Here is a 20,668-nt window from a genome sequence, read left to right as displayed (position 1 = left end):
GCCCAAACCCAGTTGTGCTTCTGCTGTGCAGTTGTATCATCAACAATATCTCCCTTGAGAAATGGTTCTTTTCCCCCTAATTATTCTCAGCTTGCTGTAAGGAAGGACAGTGGTCTAGCTTTTTAAAACCAGAGACCATCATCAGGAATTTTCAGCTTCATTCTATAAATAGCTTAGTATATATACATACATATAGACACACACATATACATATACATATAAATACACATGCACACACACTTGCATATGTGTGTATATATATATGTATATTTTTATATATAATTTAGATTGACTGGTAAGATCTGGAAATTGGGAATTGCCTGTGATTTCCATTTTACTTCTGTCATTATTTTTTCCTAGCCAGTGACAATAACTGACTAAAGAGTTGGTTTTCTTTACTTCCAGGTTCAAAAAATTTGATGATAAATACCTGAGGAAGCTTCTAATTAGGGAAAACCAACCCAAGTCAAGCATCGTTTCATTATATAAGAAGCTGGAAATAAAGCATGCCATAGAGATGGCAGAGACTGGGATGATAAGCACAGTGCCATCTATTGCTTCACTGAAGTAAGTATAATTTGGTAGAGAGAAATTCATCAATATTGGATGTATGTGTTTGTAACAATCTTTAAAGCCCAGGAAGGATAAGTGACCCCAGGGGAGCTAATCTTGGAAAACATGGCAATGAGAACTCATTGCTGTGGGTGAGCTCCTGAGAGATTTTCTGGTTTAAATATTAATGTACTGATTTTTAGAGGTTAATTTGGGAAGGGGAAATGGGTAGTCTGATAATACCCATTTGTCTGTTAGAGTATTTGCTTTTAGAAATTCAGTGCTTGAAAGTAAATTAAAATCTCCTTATCTCATGTTTTGTAATTGAATATTTTGAAAGTGTGTTATATTTGCTAGTATAAGCTAGCACATAATTATGTAGCTGTTTTACCACAGATTATTGACATAGGGGACCTCATTACTTTCTGGGGTCATGCTCTGATATCTCAGCTTAAGGCCAATGCAAAGAATTCTAAATTCATAGGCCATTGAATTAATCACAGACCATAAGAGCTTTTCCTTTGTATATGATTCACTTTGAATGAAGAAATGGTATTTCTTCATGCTAAAAAGACGTATACTTGAAATAAAGCACCTAGATAGATACATGGGTAGAGAGAGATACGGATTTTATATAGAAATTAGGAGTAATTTGGTCACCAAAAAATTGTGAGTTCTTTGTTCCAGGGTGACACACAACATGGTGTAGTGGATAGAAAGCAAGCCTCTCATCTAGGAAAACCTAATGTCCCTTGTTTTATACATTTTGGTTCTGTGACCCTAGGCAAATCATTTAATGTTGTAGTGCTCTTGGCAGCTTTAAGACTCTAAGTTGTAAAGAAGGTGCCAACTGGCATTGATAGATAATTTCTCATTTATAAGTTTCCTATACTAAAAAAAGTCACAGTTTCTGTCCCTGTTCCTTACTATTTCCAGGGCAGACTACTGCCAACACTAACTACTTAGTGGCATGTAGACAGTCAGAATTTATAGAATCTAGAATTGGAAGGAGTCTCAGTGACCATCTAATCCAATTGCTTTATTGTAAAGATGGGGAAACTGAGGTCCAGGTACCTTCAATGGCTTTCTGAAGATCACACAGATAATAAGCAACAGACAGAAGATTTGATCCAAAGTCCTCTGCCTTGAGAGGGGTAGGTAGGTGAAGCAGTGGATAAAGTGTCTAGCCTAGAGTTAGGAAGATCTGAGTTCAAATCTAGCCTCAGACACTAACTGTGTGACCCTGGGCAAGTCACTTAACCCTGTTTGCCTCAGTTTCCTCATCTATAAAATGAGGTGGGGAAGGCAGTAGCAAACTACTCCAGTATCTTTGCCAAGAAAATCACAAAAGAAGTCAAAAGAGTCAGACACGACTAAAAAATGACTAAACACCACCACCACCAACTTCTGACTCAACAGCCACTGAACTACACTGCCTCCAGTTATAGCTCCTGTATGACAAATTGAGTTGATCCATTCCCCCAGCTCTTGTACTTTGGGGAATCTTTTATTTTGAGAAGAAACAGCTGAAACTATGCCAACTCAAGGGTCTGGTGGAAAGGAACTATGTTAATACAATTAAAGTGCAAGGTCAGCATGTAGGGGCTGGGGTTCCTTCTCATCCCTCACTTTGCCTTCTAGGCCACCAAGCCAGTTCTCCCTGCCTTGCACCCCTCTTCCACATACAGCCACAATCTTTTGCTATTTTCCCCACTGATCTTTGCCCTAACATCTACTTTAATCATAATTTACTTATATAAAATGTTAGTAAAAGGAGAGAAAGTAGGTATCTCTTCAGAGTATGAATTATTCTGGGATTCCACATTATCCCAAAGGTATCCATGGATATATGTTCTAAAGTATGGTGTCTTGCAAGATAGAGAATAAAAGGGCAATTAATAATCAGGCAGATTCATCAAAAGCTTTTTTTAGTTGTATTTATTTAATTTATTTATTATTTATTTTAATAATATTATTTAGTTTTATTATTACTATTTATTATTATCCCATGTATATAATATATTAAAGTTTACAAAATACTTTTCTTTTGTCAGCTTTCTAATTGGGTAGGTTGTGCAATCTTTATTATCCCCATTTTATTGGCAGGGTAAATAAAGCTTAGAGAAGTTAAACAAATGGACCAGGATTTTATAGCTAGTAAATGCAGGACCTGTAATTTGTATCCAGGCACGTACTCTGACTCTAATCAGCACTCAACAGAGTGCCTCTCTTGCTTTCTGACATCAGCCACCCTCTCCTTTGGTACTTCCCCTTCTCTCCTGGTTTTAGGAACACCACACATTCCTGGTTCTCTTTTAACAAACCATTATTAGCCCATTGGTAAAGTTTGCCTTCAAAAAAGTATACATTTACCAAATTTTATTTTTTTATTAGCAAAAAAACTACATACAAAACAAAACACTTACTATTCACATACTCTAACCAGATCATTTTGAAAGTCATTCCTCTTAGTAACAACTCTTTGCTTTTACCTTTTGGTGTACATTTTTGAGTTCATGTGCCTATTACGGCTTTTTTGAATGAAGTTAATATTATCACTTTCTTCATAGTATCATAATAATTTCTAATGGGAAATAATATTGGAGGTTTCTGCAACAGAATTATAGCTCTTACTTCTCTACTTGATTCTTCTTCTCTTCTCTTCTCCTCTCCTCTTTTCTTCTCCCTTCCTCTGACAACCCCCCCCCATCTCCATGGCTTCAGTTCTACATAGGTGACTCTCACATATCTCCCTACAGCTCTAACCTTTGCTCTAAAGGAGGTCTATATAACTGGATCTCAAAGCCCTACCAGCACCTCATACTCCATGTTTTCAAAGTGAAACCTAGTATCTTTCTTTCCAAATTGGTCTTTCTTCTGAGTTGAGTATTTCTGTCCGTGGCATCATCATTCACCTAGTCTCCCTTGTTCTAATCTTTGATAATCTTACTTTTCATTAACTCTCATATATTATATTAGCTACCGACGCCTTTTCTTTCTATCTTTGGGGATCTATTTGCTCCTCTCCAGTGTCACTGTCACCCCCCCCACCCCCACTGGCTTTCATTACCATAGTCCTAGTCCTACAAAGGCCTCCTCCTTGGCCTTCTTCACCATTTCACTTCTTCAGTACATCCTTCACATTATTGCCAGACTTACATTCCCTTTGTATAGATTTGATTATGTCACTTCTCTGCTCCAAAACTTTAGTTGTTTCCTGTTTTTTACTGGAGAATTCTGTTCGAACTCCTTTACAAGCATCCAAGGCCCTTTACAATTTGGCAGTACTCTATATTTATTCCCTTCCCTTCTGTTCCCTTTCTTTTCTTCTTTTAGAGAAAGAGTGAAACACTTGTAATTTCTCCCTGTTTGCCTCCCCAGACTACATTTGTATAATTTGGATTTACCTACATCAGATTTTCTAATATTTTTAGGAGAGAAAAGATAAAAATTACACTGGCTTATGCAATCTTTGGATATGTAGGAAGGGAAAATTCGGAAGAAAGTCAGTTCTCAGACTAAATGAGTTTTCCTTTCATCAACAGGGTCTTTGGATTCTTTTTTCCTTCATACTCTTGAAATATGCTTGCATTTCTCTGACAAGCACTTGGGCCTAGCAGTCATTTGTGTGTTTTGGGTCTCTTTGTTCTTTTCCATGTTGTAGGTCATTTTTTTCTTCTGCCATTTTACTGGCTACTGTTTTCCATGATTGCTTTCCCAAGTACTTCTTTCTCATTTTCTCACTTCTCAGCTAATTGTTTTAAGACCTCAGTTTTCTGAGACTTACATCTTTCTTCCGAAGCTTCAGAATGACTATATCATTCTATGACTAATGTCATCTTCGGGTGACACTAGTGTCATCTGAGTTTCTTCCAAGGAAAGATCTTTCTTCTTTTAAGGGGAGAGGAGAACTCTGGGACTGCTTCTCTTGCCCAGAGGCACACTTGTCTGGAGTTTTCACCTGGATATCAGAAGGCAAAATGCTGGATATGTAATCTAGTCAATTGACATGATGGGGAAAAGCTTACTTAGACTGAGCAATAATCTGTAGCACCCTATCTAAGTTTATCTCATCTTACTCACTTCTACTTACTTTATATTTCAACTAAACTGAATCTTATTTATCCCTTAAACATACCCTGTGCCTTTTCACAGCTATGCCTTTGCTCAGCCTGTGCCTACTCTCCTTAACCCCTTTTCCATTTGGCCTGTAGAATTCCTATTGATATTGTAAAGCCCAGTTTAAATGCCACTATGAAGTCTTCTTTAGTCAATCATGTGACCCTCTTGGCACATTTTTCAATATGTAAAATAAGGATGTTGGGTTACATGACCTTTATGGCTTCTTCCAGAGCTATAATTAAAAAGCAAAACAAAATAAAAGAAACAAACAAAAAAAAACCAAAGAGATAATATGTCAGATTAGGAAGAACACTTGACCAGGAGACCTGGTATTGAGTCCTGGCTCTGACATTTTGCTCTCTTTGTGACACTGGATAAGTCATATAATTTCTCTGGACCTCAGTTTCCTTATCTTTAAAATAAGAATAGTAATATTATAGCACCCTCCACACAGAGCTATTTTGATGAAGATACATTATTAAACTTTAATTTTTATACAAATTTGTTATCATTATTACCTACCCAGTCATTAATGACTTTTCTTTCCTTGGACCTCTTGTAAGTTTTATTCGTACCTCAATTATCTACTCTCTGTTCATTATTTTATGTTATATTATTTGCATATGCACTAGATTGTGAGCTCTACAAGGGCAGAAAAAATGATCTGTCTAAGCTTTGTATTTCGTCATGTACCAAGCACACCTTGGCACACACAAAAGGTGCTTAGTAAATGTTTGCTGAATTACAAACACCTTCTTCCTTGGATAATATTGCATGAACACTGACAAACTCTAACTCTTAAGCTTTCCTTATTCTGAGCTATGCAAAGCACTCATTACTCTTCTGTTATATCAATATTACCTTGAGCATGTTAAAATACAATTGAATATGTTACTATTTTTAAAATAGGGTTTTTTTTAAAAGATAATGACTCCTTGATGAGTTTTTGAGACACATTGCAATCTTTTGGGACAATATTACAGCCTATTTGATTGGATCTGGAAAAGACTCAAGTCTCATCAATCTTGCTTTTATAGGTTTTCTTATAGAGTGTAACCCATTCTTCTGAATCTGACCATCCTATTCATTTTGTATTGAGTTGGGTCCCTTTTTCAGGAGGTTATACCTATGGACTTTGTCTTCAAATTCTGTAGATATAACTAACTTGATTAGTACAACTACAGGATGGTTTAGAATATTTAGTTCAGTTTCTTCATTTTACCAGCGATGAGGCCAAGGTAAAGAGAATGATTTGTCCAGATTCACACAGTAAGTAAGAAGCAATAAGGGATTTAAACCCAAGTCTTCTGACTCCAAATCTAGTGCTTTTTCTAAACCCTTATAGCATTTTTGAATTTTTAATTAAATAGTTCTTGAAGTACTCTCTTTTCATAAGATTGGTTTTTTTTTTTTGCAGAAGATCACCATCACTTTGAAGATGAGAATCTATCATTCCAATATTTATCAAATGTTAAAAAAATTTTCTTTTTTTCCAAACCTTTACAGTGATTATCGTGAGGAAAAAATAAGAAAACTGACCCCTGGTGAAATGGATGAGATACGACAAATATTTTCAAGGAATCTGTACCAAATACGACCGCGTGTAAGAAGTTTTATATATTTACCAAAATATTTAGTATCTTTGAATGAAAAAAAAATCAGAGTAGTTGGGCTCTAACTGGATATCTGCCATCACCTCAAATTCAGCATGTTGTATGCTCAGTTCGTCAGTATTCCCCTCAGCCAGACTTCCCCTGAAACTTCTTTTTTTCTGTTATTGGTACCATGATTTTCTCATGCCTCCAGTCTCAGAACTTTGAAGTCCTATTTTACTTCTTTTCCTGTATATCTTATATTTATTCAGTCTCAAAGTTCCATCATTTCTCCCTTCAAAATAGTTCCCACATCCAATCCTTCTTCTGTGACTCCACTGCCCTATCCTGTCCTGGTTTGTTGGCAATTATGCTTTAAGTACTTTGATAGCTTCCTATCAGTCTCTCCATTTACCAGGATCACTTCTTAGCTATAATCTCTTGGGGAAGTAATTCACTCACTCTAAGCCTCAGTTTCCTCCTTTGTAAAAATGCAATTGCAATACTTACCATCACAGGATTGTTCCGAGGATCAATGTTTATGTGTGTATATGTATATGTATGTGTGCACACACACACACATATAACATGTACATATATGTATATGTGTGTGTATGTACATGTATATCTCACACTTCAAACCCTAAAATCAATTAACAAGTATTTATTAAGTGTATTCTATAATGAGGAAGAGGATGGTTAATAGTAGGCTGCCTTTTCTTCTCTGCCCAGAGCATACCCTAAAGACCACTGAACCGGTGCCCTGGCAACTTCCAAGTAAAATGGCTCAACTCTTCAGAAACTTGGTAGTTTTGTATAACATAGTAACCTTGTATGGGCTCATGGTCATTTCTGTACCCTTTTCTACAACATGACATTAGGCAAACCAAAGCACAACAGCAACCTGCTGTTCACCACCACCACTACCCACCCCCACGCCATTACACTGTCTTAGACATCAGTCTAGGACAAAATACAAATACAAAAGTGAGGCAGTCTGATGCATAAAATCATAAAGAATGATATAAATATCAGCTATACTTATTATTGCTGTTTTTACTTTTATTATTATCACCTCTAATGAGGCTATCGGATAAATATTTCTAAAATCCCATTTTCTTCTTGTCATACTGTTGTTAAAAATCTACAACGGTTGTCTATATGTAGTCTATAATTCCACTGCCTGACTTTTAAGGCACCCTTGCAATCTGTTCTACCATTATCAATGAATTCTATTTAACTCAAGTGACATTTATTTTTTCATTGGTTCTTACAATGTGAAAAATACATGCTAGGTATTAGGGATACAAGTATAAAAATAGCATAGTCTTTGATGTAAAAGAGCTTAAAAATCAGAAGAAAAAGAAAAGATATATACATGGAAAATCAATGAATAAACACTTATTAAGCACTTACTATGTGCCAGATACTATGCTAAAAAAAGGGGGGGGCAAAAGACAATCCTTGCTTAATAAGTGCATAGGAGCAGAGTGGTGTGAGCCCACCACACTTGTCATGTTCATTTATGCTTTGAGGCATCCTCATAGTGTTTCCTGTGGGATAGTATAAAGAATATTGTATTTGGAGTCAGAGAACTCAAGGTCAAATCCTGGCTCTTCGACCTGTGTTACTTAGGGCAAGTCAGTTAGGTTAGCCTTTCCTGGCTTCGGTTTCTTCAACTGTAAAATAAGGGACTAGATGCTCTCAAAGATCCCTCCCAACTCTAAATCAATGATCCTATTAAATCCTTTATATCTGAAGAAATGAAAATCATCAATAATTTTCATTCATTTTAGGAAACTCCTATCTTTATGTAGTTCTGACAGTTTTTAGTTATGGGCATTATACATACATTGAAAAATTGTTTTAAAGTCCCATTTTAGGACCCTTTTGGTTTTTTGATTCTGATTGGAGGTGGATATGATAGGAATTTCTTCTACAGAAGTTGACAATGGGCCCTGAAATAGCTGAGTAGGGAATTTAATCAAAAGACCATGGCACCCCCCTGTGGCTAAAGTGGTATAGGGTTTACTGTCTATCATATATTCAAAAATGCATTTGACTTCCTGGAAATAAAAATATTTTTCCTGCCCCAGCCCATATAACATATATTCTCCATTGTTTTCATAAGATAAGCAGACTGGTTTTTAACTCAATCAGTTTCTCTTTTCCTTTGCAAAAGTAATTGGTTCATCAAAAAGAAGACCAAGTTATAGAAAAATTAACAGTATGAATATACATGGATATTATAAATGTTCTTTGTTTCATTGAGACTTCAAATACCCAATTGACTTTAAAAACCAAAGATATATGTGATATAATTTTAACTTTTTTTCAGGCCTGATCAATCAGTGTTTTTGTTAAAGATCCCCAATTTGTTTACCTTTCAGACTCTGTCTTATAATAGACACAACCTGACCACAGATACAAGAGAAAGGCAAGCCAAAGAGATTCTGATCCGACGTCGGCATAGCTTGAGAGAAAGCATAAGGAAAGACAACAGCTTGAACTGGGAAAGACGGGTAACTTAACTTGTGTCTTTCAAGCTAATCCTGAAACCATCTGAGCCCAGAACTTCAAAGAAACCTTGGCTGGCAGTGACAGAGAAACAAACTCCCATTGTATATCATCAACTTTGCTAGTTCATGAGCATAAAAAGACTTGGGCAACTTTTACCTTTAGTTTTTCAATGTATTTCTGATAAGGAAAGCCTCTTTAAAATTAAGGGAATTATTTAATTATCATTTTATGTGATTGTTTATAATGTTCTTTGTGAAGCTAGACAGTAGAGAGGTTATGAACATAATCTTTTTTTTAATTGAGAAAAATTTCTTTCCTAACATGACTAATATGGAAATGTTTTACATGATTGCACACATATATATATATATAACCTGTATCGAATTGTTTACCCTCTTAGAGAGGGGTGAGGTGAGGGAGGGAGGGAGAAAATTTGGAACTCAAATTTTTTTGAAATGAATATTAAAATTAATCTTTATAGGTAATTTGAAAAAATAAATACTATTTAAAAATTAAATAGAATGGAAGCAACATATGCAAATAGGAACCAGTAAAATATATATTCAAGGTTTAATGACAGGAAAGAAATACATAAAAAATAAAAAAAGTGTAGCTGTATTCATATTAGATACATATGAGAAATTCATTTGAAGTTAAAAGTATAGTCTAATGGATCTAGTCAAAATAAATACATGCTGGAATTCTGAAACAGCTACTAAAAATTTAAAAGATACTAATAATTCTCATATTTGCAATATAAATTATTTTGCTACAGTAATGCTGTGATGGTGGGCAACTCCCTAAGACTTATAAGTTGCAGAAGAGTTGTTGATCGGCATTAGTAGAGGGAATTTCCTTACTGGGAAATACTAACAATGATGAAATCATAGGTCCAAAACAAAACAAAACAACAATAACAAAAACATTATTCCATCACTCTCATGAAACCATCAAAACTGAGCTTTTATAGAACTAACACATGATTTCTTTTTTTTAAACTTTTCTTCTAGTTGTACACACTTTTTTTAAACATTCATTTTTAAATTTTGAGTTCCAATTTCTCTCCCTCCCTTCTATCCCTCTGCCACCTGCTGAGAAGGTAAGCAATATGATACCTATTGTACATTTTATATGCATTCTTAAAAATAATAGAAAATTGTATTTGTGATTTATGTGAACCAAGTGCTTCAATTGCTTTTCTTTAAGAAAATGCAGAGCATTCATTCTTTAATCAAACATGCTCACAGATTCAAACATGTACAGACACAATTTTTTTTCTGATTGTCTCATGATTTCACAACTTTGTTTTAGTGCTAATCTCCATTCTATCTTGGGCAATGGTCAAATATTTCAAATACAAGTTATTCTTGGAATATTAAAGAAACATGATTTTAGGCTTAAGAACTATACTTTGAATTTTGAACACTAATTCAGCTTTTGGAGTGGAATTATAAACTGTTAATCCCTGAAAAACGCAATTATATACAAAATAAGGTGAGGTTTTAATGTTTTTTTTTATATATATACAGGCATCTACTTCAACATCCCGGTATTTGTCACTACCTAAGAACACTAAACTTCCAGACATGTTAAAAAGAAGACATAATGTGTCTAATGCAGGTAATGAACATGTATAGAAATTAATTCAATTACCATTGCCATTAAGAGAGAAACAGCCAAAATTGTCCTTTTTCATTAAGGTTTACAGGATCGTGGAATTCTTGAACTGGAAGGGACATCAGTGGCCATTTAATTTATCCCATACCTGAAAAAAAAAAAAGTTCTATCCTCTTTAGTTTGATTCACCAGGAATTTATTAAGCTCCTACTTTGTGTGAAGCATTGTAGATGCTGGAGATATAGAAAAAATATTAAATAATCTCTGCCCTCAAGGTCTTACATTCTACTGGGAGAGATACATCTGTACCCAGATAAAGAAATCCAAATATATACAAATATACGTAAAGTAAATTCATGGGTCAGGGAGACCTCATATCCAGGAACATCAAGACCATCTCCCAACTCCTTGTCTTTACACAGTTTGCCTCTATACTTTCAGTATTCTCATTCCCTAGTTGTCTTTAAGGCTTGGGGTTCTAGAAAATAACTAATTGGTCATCCAAACTTCAAAGGCTTCCCAAAAGAAGGAACCCCACTATCTCCAGAGGCATTCATTTCCATTTTTAGATAGCTCTAAAAAGTTTGTTTTTTCTTCTTACATCAAGCCTAAATTAGTCTACCTATTGGTTCATAAGTCAAACATTTCATAAATCCACAATCATTGCCATTTATTAATAATGTGATTATCACCATACAGTCTCCAAATTATTAACTAAGTTATTCTCCACAAAGATCCCATTAATAAGATGGTAGAAAATACTATTATCTTTTAGTTAATGAAAAGATGATGAATGTGGAAAATTTGCAAAACTGTAAATATTTATCATTTTAACAGTTATTCTGAAAAACCAATATAGTTTTTTTGTTGCTGTTGTTGTTGGTTTTTTTTGGCAAGGCAATGGGGTTAAGTGACTTGCCCAGGGTCACGCAGCAAGTGTTATGTGTCTAAGGCCGGATTTGAACTCAGGTCCTCCTGAATCCAGGTTGGTGCTCTATCCACTGCGCCACCTAGCTGCCCCTAAAACCAATATAGTTTTAAGGAAGCCAACAGTGTATCTTACAACCTGGGGTATTTGTTCAATCTGAACGAATAGGTTTCTCTACACTTTGTAGACTGATGATATTTCAAGTAGACACAGCTCACCCAAAGACATCCCGTCCCACTCCAAAGAGAAGTGGGACAGGATTCCTGTGCTATTGAGAAGTGGAGAGGGATAGTAACCTACTTCTTTTGTTTATCTGAAGACTGGAAAGACTAAGAAAAATGATCAAAGAGAGAAATCCAGATTATAGGAATCAGGAAAATAATAATAGTCAACATTTATATAGTATTTTGAGGTTATGCATATATTATCTCATTTGATCCTTACAATAACCCTGTGAGGTAGGTGATATGCTCATTTTAAAGATATTTTCCCTCTCTTGATTATTTCCAGTTTATATTGTATGTATCTTATTTGTACATAGCTGTTTGCATGTTTTCTTCCTCATTAGACTGTGAGCTCCTTAAAAGAAGGGATTTTTTTTTTTTTGGCTTTTTTTTTTTTATTCTCAACCCTTAATATAGTGTCTGGTGCATATTGGCATATTTTGAATGATGAGGAAACTGAATTGCCTGAGGTCATACAGCTAACAAGCACCTGAAGCAGGAGAACTCAGGTCTTCCAGATTCCAAATATAGTAAATTATCCTCTATGCCACCATCCAGGAAAATGGACAAATCAACACTACGAAAGTTTGTGACCAGACACTGAGATATCGAGGCCACCATCTAGTGGTTGTTTGGAACTTCACAGCCTGTCTTTGTATTCCCCAAAGAATTCTCCCCATACTTTCAGGTTGAGAAAAATTGATTACATCTTCCTATTAATTTTGCAAACAAAAATATCATGAGATATGTTATTCCCTGCAGAAATCTTGACTCACAGCTATGGATGGTGACTTGCTATCCCTATAGCAATTGTATTTCTAATTCAATTTTGTCCACATTTTTTCACCATTGTTCGTGATCAGCCTATTGGCACTTGGTATTCCATCTCCCAAGATGCCCCAAAATCAAATTCTGAGATCCGTTTTATTGCTGGTTAGTTTGTGTGTATACACAAATATGTATGTGTGTATATACATACATATATATATATACACACATATACGCATGTGTATTTTTTTCTATATATACACAAACTACCCAGCAATAAAGCTGGTATCAGAATTTGAGTTTAGGGCTTCTTGGGAGACAGAACACAAATACATTTGTACATACATATACGTGCACATACACACATACATGCACACACAGATATATACATGTATATATCTATACATGTGTGTCTGTATAGGTATATATGCATATATACATATGCAAACATGTGCCTAAACAGATATATGCACACACATGTATATATAGCTATATACATGCATGAATGCATATATGTATATACAGATGCACATATTTGCACATATGCAGTTATGCATGTGTATGCATGTATGTGTATACATATACATACATAGATACATGTGTATGTGTGTGTCTCCTGAGAGTTGGAATACCTATTTGGCATGTAAAGGAGAGCAGATAAAACCATATGAATTTAAGAAGGTCGAGTAGACTAGGTGGTGCAGCAGACTGAAACAGGAAAATCTGAATTCAAATCCTGCTCCAAACTCTGACTAGCTCTGTGACCCTGGACAAGTCACGTAAACTCTCTTAGCTTCAATTTCCTCATATGCAAAATATGGATAATAATAGAACCTATAGGTTCTTCTGAGGGTCAAATAAGATCATATATATAAAGCACTTTGCAAACCTTAAAGTGCTATGTAAATGCTAGCTATTGGGAATGTCCAGGTATCAGTAAGAATCTTGTCCTGTGGTATGCTAATCAAGTTCGCTGAGTGTCTTCCACCCAAGTCTGACTTTCCCTTCCTTTGCTCTCATGATAGATGGCAATAGCAGTGACTCTGATCCAGATACTGGGACCACAGTGCTAAATTTGCAACCAAGGGCAAGGCGTTTTTTGATGGACCAGCATCAGAAGGCCCAGCAGCAATACCACATGGAATGGAGAAATGAAGCACATGGAGATGCCAGCAGAGGGCAGCCCTCCATCACCTCAGCTTCCCCCAGCTCAGCAGTCCAAGCACAGACACCAGGTGTGCTGAGGCAGCCTTTGCTCTCCAAAGCCAAATTTGGCACTGTGAGAGAAAAAGGTTTGCCTGAAGGCAAAAGACCAGTGCCTCCCCGCAGGCTAGTCAGGCGGGCCTCAGAGCCTGGAAACCAGAAACACAGATATGGAAGTGATAACCCTTAGTGGAAACAGCCAAAACAGGACTGTGGTACCTGGCCTAACACATCTGGAGCTTATTATCCTGAAATCTGACAGAACAATTGAATCCATTTTAAACTCACTACGGATCTAAATATTATCTGTGGGAGGCAGTGCCAAGCCATCGATTTAATGGGATGAAATGAAAAGCCCAGCAGGAGGAAAACAAACAAAACAAAGAAAGAAAAAACATAAAGCATCTTTTATGATTAGCTTCTAGCAATTGCATTCTTTCCAGGCTTGAAAAAATAAAAGTGTGCCTTTAATGGTTCTGGAATTGAATAACAGAACTAAAATATTTTTAGCAAACACCATTGATGGTGAAAATGCATATATCTATGCCTCATTCAGGCTTTTATTTATTAAATTTTCTTTTCATCTAAAACCCATGTCTAAATGAATAGTACCCCCAATTAAAAAAATATATAAAACATTTTTCTTGAAAAAGAAAGCAGAACAATATGGGGCTGTTTGTGAAGGATGACAAGTCTATCAACAGAGGTTGGGGGAGTTTCCTGTACTGCAATGTGGCAACAAAGAGTATTTTTCAGAACAGAGTGTTCAACTACAGCATTCACGTCTCTATGGACAAAGTGACCTGACTATCATCAAGTGGCCTTAGGCCTGTGTGACCCCACCTCCACATATTAATGAGGAGCAACAATTTTTCAATCTGTTTGTCTCTATTTTGTGTTTGGCTGTGATGTGAAAAGTGAATCTCCACTTCTTGTTTACCTGGTGCAAACGGACTTACTGGGCAGTGTAGGCGAGAATTGGCACATGGTGGTTTGCAGACTTAGCTGACTATGAAGTTCCATCCACACCATTTGTAAGCAGTGTGGGGGCGATAGGGCATCTCAGAGTTCCATGTGTTTACATTGTATCGGTTGATAACTTATACTGTGCAATATTAGGGAGGATGCAGGCAGTCCTGGATCCATATCCACCCATTCTTCAGGTAGAATTTCCCGTTTTCGGGACTTTAGGACAATGAATCCAGGTCATTAGCTTCAAGTTGAGAAGGATAACAGAATATTATATTATATATTATAATATTATATTATATATTATGCTCCAGAATTTTACAACAATGAGAGAATTCTCATTGTTATTTGTAGAGTTTTACCCAGGAGATATTTTCATGTGAGAATTTAAAATAATCTGCTTTAAAAAAACAAAAACAAAAACTACTAGCTTAGAGATGGCTACATAGAAAGCAAATGCAATTATAACTCAACGTTTTTCCATCTAAATTGAACCCTAGATATATGAGTAATCTAAGGTATAGCATAAATTTAAGAATCTGTGAAATTTAAGTATATCAAATTGCTATTTGATTCATTATCCTCAGTAACATAACTTTTTATGTTTTGGCCTTCCCTTTTTTTGCTAAATAACCTTTTAAAACTTGATTGGTACTAAGATTTAGATTAATTATGTGCCCATATAAGATTGAAATTTGACAGAGGCTCCCCAAATTTTATATAGGTAAAAACTTAAAAGGGCTACAAAGACCTGACTTGTATTAATTAAGATATGAAAATGGGTATGGTTTAATCGAGTAATTAGAAGGTTCAAGCAAAGATTTTCATCTTTAATTTGATTCTGGAAGCCTCTTCATTGTTTCTCATGCCCTAGAACCTGAACCCCTGGAAGGAACATGGTTGGGTATAGGACTGGAGGCAGTATGACCAACCCAGAACAAACATGTCTGTCAGGACCACACTTTGTTTTCAGAACCTCTAGAGATGCCTAATAGATACTCAGGTTATGTGAGAAAAAACAAAAAAACAAAAAACAGTTTTTAAACCACTTTGATTTTGGGCTTAGTGCCAAAAACAAAAACCAAAAAAAAACCTACCAAAAACCAACATGAAAAAAAATTCCACCAAAACTTTAAACATATAATAGATATTTATAGATTTTTTGGTAAAAAGAAAAAATAGAGGTGGTTTATAGATTTTTGATGAAGGCATATAATTGAGTTTAAAAGATTTGTGATATATTTTTAACAAAGCCAAGAGTAAGTTATGGTTTTCAGATTAGTATAGATGAAGTCATAATTTAAAATGTGTAGAAAATGAAGAAGAAAGGGAAACTGACCCTTACTACTTTCCCAAGTTTTTTGACTTTACAATTTTCATTTAAGATTACAAGGAGGGAACAGGGAAATCTTTTTATAACTCATTTGTTACTTCTTAAGGAAGTAGACAAAATTCAACTTTCACTTAAGATTATTCACATTATAAACGTGCATGTCATTTGTAAATTTATTTTTACAAAGAAAGGACAAGTGTCAGGTGTTTTAATCCGTAATTTGAAAAAACATCAGTGCCTTGCACAAAGTAAATGTCTGTTTAATTGAATTGAATTAATATAAATGGTTACTTTTTCCCCCTTTGAAACAAAGCAAGTAAGAGATAGTTATCTAAGCTTGCCTCTATTTTTTTCCCCTATCATCAGGTATTATGATAGCAATTGTCTTTGGTGATCATATGGGAATTCTAGGTAATGTCGAAGGCAAAGAGTATACAAGTCTTACTAGAACACCCACCTTTAAACAATTATTATTATAACAGAATATCTGTATAACGAAATGATTGCCAAACCTTAGCTAATGGCTCGCTTATTTCAAGCATTATTTTACAACAAAATTTTAGTACAACAACAACAACGACAATTTGACTGTTCTTTGGAGGTTGTTGTAACAGAAGTTAACTTGTATTACATACAGGCCTTTCTTCTCAAATCATGCAGAGGGCTCATTCTGAGGCATTTCTTTTTTTTTTTGAACTGAAAACAGGTATAAATTAGGTTTTTGTTCTTTTGGAACGATTCATTCAAAGATGTCACGTTGAGACGACTTTCTTTAGATCTTGCAGATTTGTGTATTTTGTATTGGTCAGCCTTTGGTAATTGCAGCAGTCTACCTAGCTGTCTGGCATGACTTTTTTTTTTAGCTTAGATTATGCTTTGTAGTGAGATTGGACAATAGTAAATAGTACCTGGGTGAGGGTGGGGGGATTGTTAATTTATATTTTAAAAATCTTGAATTAAAATGTATAGAATCATGTTAATTTATTAAATACTTAAGCACATTTTGCATTTGTTGCACTATCCAAGTTATGTTTATATTAAAATTAGCATTTCAATATCAAATGTAAAAATCGCAATGTTTTTGTTGATTGGAAGATTTAGTTTGTCTATTTTCTGTAAGGGGTGATTAAAGAGTTTGCTTTATTCAATAAGTGGAAATGCAAGTTGACATTGTCAGCCAAGGTTTGGATGAAACTAGCATGACCTCTGTCTATCACTGTAGGCAAGAATGAATCACAGATCACACCAGATTTCCTATCCTGTTGGATCTTTTTTGTTTGTTTGTTTTATTCTTATAACATGTTGTTGGGTTTTTTTTTCTTTTTCTCTTCCAACTCCTTTTTTCTGTTTTTATTCTTTGTTTCATTACCAAGGAAACCTGGATATTCACTGTGATGTTAAATAGTTCACTTTGCTTAGTATTGAACCTTAGTTTCTAAATTACTTTAGACTTTGTCTGCAATATATCTGGGCAATTTATTCATTCAAACGGATTATTTAACGTTATGGAACTAAACATCCATAAGGTTTATTGAATTTGTTAATTAGTTGTTTGATATCATTCATTTTTCTTCTTTCACTCCTAGGAGTTTTTTTTTAATCACAAGAATTCTGTTTTACATAACTATGTATATACAACAAATTATATACAACATTCTTATTTTGATGGTGAGTGAATGGAATGTTCAGGTTACCAGATTGTTACCATACTTATCTGAAAGTAAGTATGGCATAGTGGATAGAGAGTGGAATCCAGCCTTAGGCTAGGTTCAAGTCCTTGCCTCTGACATATACTGGTGATATGACCACTTAAACCCTCTTTGGCCTAGGAAACTCTCTAAGACTATAAATAGAAATTGGTAATGTGCATTTTTGGACAACTAGGTGACTCAGTGGATGGAGTGCTGGGCCTGAAGTCAGGAACAGTCATCTTTGTGAGCTCTAATCTGGCCTCAGACACTAGCTATGTAACCCTGGGCAAGTCGTTTAACCCTATTTGCCTTGGTTCTTCATCTATAAAATGAGCTGGAGAAGGAAATGGCAAACTCCATAATCTTTGCCAAGAAAACTTCAAATGGGATCATAAAGAGTTGGATATAACTGAAACAAATGAACAACAACAACAAATATGCATTATATGTAGGGAGTTTCCATATCTGGAGTTCCTTGCACTAATGAAATCACAGGTCTTGGCCAAAATAACAACAACAAAAAAAGACTATATCCACCTCACAAACATGCTCAATTTTCAAACAAGTAGATCACAATAAAATATATTTTGCATAAAAACTATACAGATTGTAATTTCATCTTTTCTTGATGATTCAGAAGATACTTCAGGATCTTTTCTGGCTTGTGTCCTTGTTATGAATATAAGTATCATTATTCTGTAGATACATGGACATTCTGAATAATAGATTTTTTGTAATTGATAGAAACTTCACTAGACTAGCTCTTGTTCCATTGAATTTTTTGTTTATGGATTTTTCATTTCTTCAGCAAAATATTTTAAATGCTGAATTTAATTGTACCAAATTCTGGGCACAATGAAGTGATGACTGTAATTGTTACTGATTTCTCATTTTGACAAGACATTTACATATAATAAACCCACACTACAGGATCAAGCATTTTGAATTCATGAAAAGTCTGAAGAATATTTTTAAATGATAGAGTTTTGTTACTTTGAAGTACACAAAATAATTCAAACTAGAGCAATAAAGTATTGGCAGAGTGAAGTGTTAGGGTATCTACTTTAATGAATAAAATATTGCTAATTAATACACCAATTGTTTGTATCTAAATGAAAACCTATACTCAGAGATAGTCCTTACTATAAAGTAGTTTAAACATTCCACTTAAAATTGTGTTCAGTATCAGTTTACTTTAAATATGCCTGTTCCCACCACCAAAAGTCAATTTGGTCCAAATCTTATACTGTAGTATACACCAGAACCATAAATAGAGTAGAATGAATGGGGTTTTGCTCAGGTTGTTGAAATTTAGAGGACATTAATTGTATTCCTTCAACTAAGGCAGGGGTGGGGAACCTGTGGCCTTGAGGCCATATGTGGCCTTCTAGGTCCTTGGGTGGGGCTTTTTGACTCTGTCCAAGTTTTACAGAATAAATCCTTTTATTAAAGGGATTTGTTTTGTGAAGTTTGGATTCAGTCAAAGGGCTTCACTTGAGGATGTACTGGGCCACAGGTTCCCCACCCCTGAACTAAGGTAAAAACAACTAAGCTTTGCAAGATAATATTAAGAATAATTAGGTGAAATAAGAAGGTACCAAATGATCTATGTGCTCCTTGCAGCAGCTTGCTCTCTTCCTTGGACTAGCTCTGCTAGTGGACTCTTTCCTGCTAGTGGCCTCCCAAGCTGTGATCTCACAGCATCTTGAGGTCTCTTTGTCTCTTTATCTCTGTCTCTTGTCTCTCTCTTGTCTCTCCCCTCTCCTCCTCTTGCCACCGATAGGCATTTATAGCATACTGTACAAAGTCTCTTCTCTAGATTGCCCCCTGAATGTAATTTGAGGGCATGTTTCCTGCTGTTTGTCCTAGGTGCTGGGATGGCTATGGTTTTATGGTTTATGTTTATGATTCTGTGGCATATAGGCATTTCTCTACATACCATATAAAAAGACAGTCCAGAATGGCTGCCTCAGTTGGGTGGCCTGGTAGGTTCTTTTTACTACCATTGGGATTCCCATTCTCTTCCTCCCTGTGCTCAATGACATCTGAGATCACTCACCCCCCATTCCTTGTCTTTCCCCAGCTAATAACCCTGTTAGAGGGGTATTATGGTCCCTGTTACAGGACCATAGCACTACAGCTACAAGTGCCATTTTGTCCAACCCCTTCATTTTAAAGATGAAATTAAGATCCAATGAGGTTAAATGACTAATGTCCCATGGATAGTTAATTTCAGATGGTATTTGAACTTCTGTATCCAGCATCCCAGCTTCTCATCTTGCCAGTTTGGTCCCAGGGCCTGTTCAAAGTGGAAAGAAGTGAAGATAAAACCTTTTAGGCTTCCCTCCTTATTACCCTCCTCCATGTTAACTCCTTTGGCACCTAATCGATTTTCCAACCCTCCCTTCATTCCAGAGTTCCTAGAATCTTTTTATAAGGTTCTCAAGTCTGCCTGAGTTGATTCTTCCTTTAAGAAAAATGAATCTTATCTGATTCCTTTGTGTAGCCAAAGACTCATTTAGCACTTTATAGTCTGAAGTGAAACCTTTTCTAGAGAATGGGGATGTGGGGAAGAGAGAAGCATTAGGAATCTTTTAATAACCTGTTTCCCATTGTTATTAATAATAAACACCTACAGCAAACCTCCAGAATCATGTGTGCAAGTAATAAAGAAACTGAGATGATCTGTTCCAACAAAGTACAAGGAGGAAAGCAAAACACTGGTCAAGGCAATAGGTAGCTACAGTTGAAAGGTAAGTAAAAAGTCTAGTCCTTGAATGAGAAGGAAAGAAATAGAGATTCTTAGACATCCAGCCTGGGACCAAAAATTGTTTCTGAGGATTACACCTCCTATAGCTCCTAACTCCTGAACTCCTGGCTGCCCTATCCTATCCCTACATCTCACCATTCCCATGCTCACCCAGAGCCTTTATCTCCATCCATCAAGCTCCCTCTTGGTCACAAAACCATAGAATAACAGAAATTCAGAGTTGTAAGAGACCCCAGAAGCCAACTAGTCCAACCTAGTCTCAAAGGAAATCCCTGCTATATACCCAAATGGTAATTTCTTCTGAAAAACCTACAAGGAAGGGAAACAAACCACTTAATCCCATTGCCTAGCCAAAAAAAAAAAAAAAAAAAAAAAAAAA

At 35.5% G+C, this 20,668-nt stretch overlaps 1 protein-coding gene across 1 annotated transcript in view; it reads left to right on the top strand.

Annotated features, from left to right (window-relative positions):
* Window positions 1-13,963, top strand: part of LOC114046301 (sodium/hydrogen exchanger 2) — a 112,927-nt gene extending 98,964 nt beyond the window's left edge. Inside the window, exons 8-12 of the mRNA XM_027866603.1 lie at window positions 406-567; window positions 6,181-6,277; window positions 8,657-8,788; window positions 10,316-10,406; window positions 13,349-13,963. Of these exons, the coding sequence (XP_027722404.1) occupies window positions 406-567; window positions 6,181-6,277; window positions 8,657-8,788; window positions 10,316-10,406; window positions 13,349-13,716 (850 nt within the window). The 3' untranslated portion in view covers window positions 13,717-13,963. The remainder of the gene's footprint in view (window positions 1-405; window positions 568-6,180; window positions 6,278-8,656; window positions 8,789-10,315; window positions 10,407-13,348) is intronic.
* The last annotated feature ends 6,705 nt before the right edge of the window (window positions 13,964-20,668 follow it).

This window comes from Vombatus ursinus, unplaced genomic scaffold (assembly GCF_900497805.2).
Source record: "Vombatus ursinus unplaced genomic scaffold, bare-nosed wombat genome assembly UNPS02014781.1, whole genome shotgun sequence".
NCBI lineage: Eukaryota > Metazoa > Chordata > Mammalia > Diprotodontia > Vombatidae > Vombatus > Vombatus ursinus.
Note: the sequence above shows the minus strand (reverse complement) of the source record. Positions and strands in the feature narration are given on the sequence as shown.